General features: G+C 48.8%; 1 protein-coding gene across 2 annotated transcripts in view; it reads left to right on the top strand.

Annotated features, from left to right (window-relative positions):
* Cx3cr1 (C-X3-C motif chemokine receptor 1) overlaps positions 1–4498 on the top strand; it is a 19055-nt gene extending 14557 nt beyond the window's left edge. For both annotated transcript variants that reach the window (XM_005348109.3, XM_026779432.1), the window contains one exon: positions 598–4498. In XM_005348109.3, the coding sequence (XP_005348166.1) occupies positions 607–1671 (1065 nt within the window). In that variant the 5' untranslated portion in view covers positions 598–606 and the 3' untranslated portion in view covers positions 1672–4498. The remainder of the gene's footprint in view (positions 1–597) is intronic.
* The last annotated feature ends 381 nt before the right edge of the window (positions 4499–4879 follow it).

The raw sequence follows: 4879 nt of genomic DNA, 5'->3' as shown, positions 1-4879 counted from the left end.
ACCCCTCGCGGTCCTGAGTTTCTTGCTCGTGCTCCCCCTCCTTCTGCTCCTGATTTGTTTGTTTTCTTAAAGACAGGGTGTCTCCATGTGCCCTGGCTGTCCTGGAACTCACTCTGTAAACCAGGCTGGCCTTGAACTAGGATATCCATTTGCCTTTGTCTCCCAAGTGCTGCCCACATGATGGCCCCAGCCATCTGTAATTCATTTCAGTGAATCCAACACCCTTTTCTGGTCAGGCACACACATGGTACACAAATATGCATGCAGGAAAAATATCTACACACATAAAATAAACAAGTCTTGCTGGGTGGTGGTGGTGCATGCCTGTAATCCCAACACTTGGGAGATGGAGGCAGAGAGATCTCTGTGAGTTGTAGATCAGCCTGGTCCACAGAGTGCATTCCAGAACAGCATTCCAGGGATGCATATTGAGACCCTGCTTCAAAAATAAGAAATGTTTTAAAAGATAGAATGAATATAGAATAGATAGAATTTAGTAGACCCCCAGCCAGTGTTTGTTTCCTCCTGTCTGCACACAGCCAGAGAGAATTGCAATCTTCTAAGGCTAATGTGGCTGTGTTTCCCCTTCTGCTCCAGGCCCTCACCATGCCCACCATCTTCCCGGAATTGGATCTGGAGAACTTTGAGTACGATGATTCTGCCGAGGCCTGTTATGTGGGCGACATTGTGGCCTTTGGGACCGTCTTCCTGTCCATCTTCTACTCCCTCGTCTTTGCCTTCGGTCTGGTGGGAAATCTGTTGGTGGTACTCGCCCTCACCAACAGCCGGAAGCCCAAGAGCATCACCGACATCTACCTCCTGAACCTGGCCTTGAGTGACCTGCTCTTTGTGGCCACCTTGCCCTTCTGGACTCACTACCTGGTTAGCGAGGAAGGCTTCCACAATGCCGTGTGCAAGCTCACCACTGCCTTCTTCTTCATCGGCTTCTTTGGGGGCATATTCTTCATTACCGTCATCAGCATCGATAGGTACCTGGCCATTGTCCTGGCCGCCAACTCCATGAACAACCGAACGGTGCAGCATGGTGTCACCATCAGTCTGGGCGTCTGGGCGGCGGCCATCTTGGTGGCGGCACCCCAGTTCATGTTCACAAAGAGAAAGGAAAACGAGTGTCTGGGTGATTACCCCCAAGTCCTCCAGGAAATCTGGCCCGTGCTCCGCAACTCGGAAGCAAACATCCTGGGCTTCGTGCTGCCCCTGCTCGTCATGAGCTTCTGCTACTTCCGAATCCTCCAGACTCTGTTTTCCTGCAAGAATCAGAAGAAAGCCAGGGCCATCCGACTCATCCTCCTCGTGGTGGTGGTTTTCTTCCTCTTCTGGACACCCTACAACATCGTGATCTTCATGGAGACTCTCAAATTCTACAACTTCTTCCCTAGTTGTGACACGAAGAGGGACCTGAGGCTGGCCCTCAGTGTGACGGAGACAGTGGCGTTCAGCCACTGCTGCCTCAACCCCCTCATCTACGCCTTTGCTGGGGAAAAGTTTAGGAGATACCTTGGACACCTGTACAGGAAGTGCCTGGCTGTGCTGTGCTGCCGTCCTGTCCATGTCAACTTCACGCCGGAATCCCAGCGGAGCAGACAGGAGAGCATCCTGAGCAGCTTTACTCGTTACACAAGCGACGGAGAGGGCTCTCTCCTGCTCTGAAAGGCCTGGACCCCACTGCGAACCCAGACTCTCTCCTGCTCTGAAAGCCTGGATCCCACTGCGAACCCAGACTTCTTGACTCTGACTCTGGGTAACGAAGACAGACTTTCTCCTGCTGTGTCCTATGTGCAAGAAACATGGACTAGATGCCTACAAAACAACCCCACAGTGTTTTTGAAAATTTTATGTTCATTTCATGAACGATACACATATTGCTGGCTGTAAATGCTGAACACTGGGGCTTACGCGTGACAAGGCTTCTAACCCGATTGGAGAAGTCACAAAGGGGTGGTGAGGGTCATTCACGTGGTCATGTGGGGGAGAGGCTGATTAAATCCTCAGACTGAGAGGAAAGCAAGCTTTGAATCCAGCTAGAACGTCCCCTCTCTGGACTTCAGCTTCTGAGTACTGACAGGCCATCCAGACACACATTCCATAGCCTCAGCGTCAGAGAAGGACCTGGTCTCTCTCTGATTTCAAGGTCAGCATTCCCAGGGAAGGACTTCCACTGGCCAAGCTGTGTCACGTGCCCATCCCTTGATTCCCCTTGAGGAAGAGACCTGGTCAGTCATCCTCATCAACATAGACCATGAGACCCTATATGGACAAGTTCAACAGAACCGCCATATATGGGCTGCCTGTGCATGCTTCAGCATTGCCAGGGCATTCATTCATTCATTCATTCATTCATTGAAATAGAACTGACTAAGATATTATTGGAACCTGAAGGTTGGAGGTTGAGGAAGATATATTTCTAAGAAATTGGAGGGTGGGAACTACCCTGATAAGACAGAACAAGATTGGCTCCTCTGCCTTACCACGGGACTGACTGACCCAGGCTCTCCCCTCAGCAACCAGCCTCTGTCTACTGCCAGCTCCTTCATTAAACCCGTCTTGAGAATGTCCTGAAAATTCCAAGGGCTCCCACTGACCACTGCATCAAATGTAAACTCAAGTGCCTGGCCTCTGAGACCAGGGACATAAGATGCAGTTCTAAAAATAGACTCTACACCGCCTCCTCCTCCTTCCCAAAGGACGCCACCCACGCTGCTGCCAGGTCCCTTCCAATATCCCTCCGCTTCTCTCAACACCCCCCACCGGGGGAGGCTGGAGATAGAAAGAATCTCACCCCAGAGAGAAGAGATGGATTTATATCCCAGGTCTGTCATTTGTAATTGGGGAGACCGGAACCAACAGAGCTTCAGTCCCTCACATATAGAAAAGGGACAGTGGTGGCCTCATCTATTCTCCCATGGCAAATCAGCCAGGAGTTTAGCTTCCCCTGTGTCTGGCACTGTTGAGCTGCCTCTGAGTGACAGTGCAGATGGAGTGGGAGGAGCCTGCAGGAGACAGCCAGACAAGAGACCCCCATTCCCACAGTGATACTCAGCGGCACCTAGATCTACAGACCCCTAACCGTCTCCCTGATGCCAATCAAGAGCCAGGCTGTGAGAGCAGCTTGCTTTCTGCCCTCAACCCGAAAGCATCATGTGGTCTAACCACAGGAGACCCTCACAGCTGTACCCACTCACTGGGGACTGCACAGTTCTGTAACTTGCTTTCTAAAAAGCGCTGGGTCCCAATTGCTCTCTGTTCCGGTGTAGCACTGTAATAACCATTTGAGAAGTCCCCCCCCCCATGGTGGCACTGAGGAAGCTGTGGCATGTGGCTCACTGTGGCGTGTCTGATAACTCCTTGGCAGTCTGCGTGTTTGTTCCAAGGGCGGCAGACGGAGCCACAGCCCTCACAGGCACGTCCAGCATGTTGACATTGCAACACAATGCTGTCTTCTACAGTGGTCACAACTGAGAACCTCAAAATTTAGTTACCAAAGTGGGGAGACGGGAAAGATGGCTCAGTGGTTAAGAGCACTGGCTGCTACTCCAGAGGACTGGGGTTCAATTTCCAGAACCCACTTAGTGTCTAACAATGGTCTTTAACTCCAGTTCCAGGTGATCCAACAGCCTCTTCTGGTTTCTGAGAGCACCAGACAAACATGTGGTAAACACACATGCATGCACAAAAAATAAGTAAAAACAAAAACAAAACCAGAAAAACTTGTTTGGTTTTTCAAGACAGGTTTTCTCTATGTAACCCTGGCTGTCCTGAAATTCTTTGTAGACCAGGCTGGCCTAGAACTCATAGAAATCACCTGCCTCGACCTCCTAAGTGCTTAAAGGTATTAAAGGTATATACCACCATGCCGGGCTTAGTAAATAAATTTTTTTATTTCAAAAGTCTCATAGGTTTCAAGTAAGTTTATGTTGGTGTTGCTCCGTGGTCACCGCTGTCTGGGGCTGCATGGCTAGACACACCTACACTACATCTATTGTACTTATAATTCTGTTGATACACATTTGGTTTCCTTCCTATTTTTAGCAAATACAAATCTCACAGCACTTTAATCTGTGGAATTTTCTTTTTTCTGTTCAGTTATTTCTACCAGATAAGTTCTTTGCCAGGGGATAACTGCACCAAAGGGTGTGGAATGCTTCAGCTCCTCTCTCCAAGTATAGACAATTTTATCAGAAAGTAAAGTCTACCCGTGGCTTTAAATCACAATACTCCTGAGGCAGAGGCAGGTGGATCTCTGTGAGTTCAAGGCCAGCGGTCAGTCTGGTTTACAGAGCAAGACCCTGACTCAAAAAAGGGGGAGGGACATGAAAAGCTCTATAGGACAGACCAACTAGTCCTGAGCCTGAGGCATCATCATCATCTTGACTAATCAGGAAGTAATGGTGTCTGTAAGTCTGTCAGATGCAGCCATATTGTCTCTCTCCAACACCACCTTGAACGCCAACCACAGTAAAAGCTGTTTCAGCTTCTTTGAAAAGTTTTAACCCTGACTGACTGATCAATTGCTTGTATATGTGTAAATGTGTATGTGTGTGCGTATGCATGTGTGTGTGCCCATGAAGGAACTCAGAAGACAAATTGCAAAAATCAAGGTTTTCCTTCCATCAGGTAGGTCCTGGGATCAAACTCAGGTTGTGGGGATTGGTGACAAGTGTCTTTATCTGATGAACCATCTCTCTAGGTCCCATTTAGATTTTGGTGCATATGTATAACCTTCATTTGATAATGACAATTTGCTACTAAAAAGCACATATTCCATACGACATAGGAGCTGGGCTCCAGAGAAGTTTCCAAGGCGGTGATACCATAACTCTGCCCTCAGGGATTTTATTTTTGAGATTAAGTCTCAGTG

Source organism: Microtus ochrogaster, chromosome 5 (genome assembly GCF_000317375.1).
Source record: "Microtus ochrogaster isolate Prairie Vole_2 chromosome 5, MicOch1.0, whole genome shotgun sequence".
Classification (NCBI taxonomy): domain Eukaryota; kingdom Metazoa; phylum Chordata; class Mammalia; order Rodentia; family Cricetidae; genus Microtus; species Microtus ochrogaster.
This window is presented reverse-complemented; position numbering and strand designations above follow the sequence as displayed.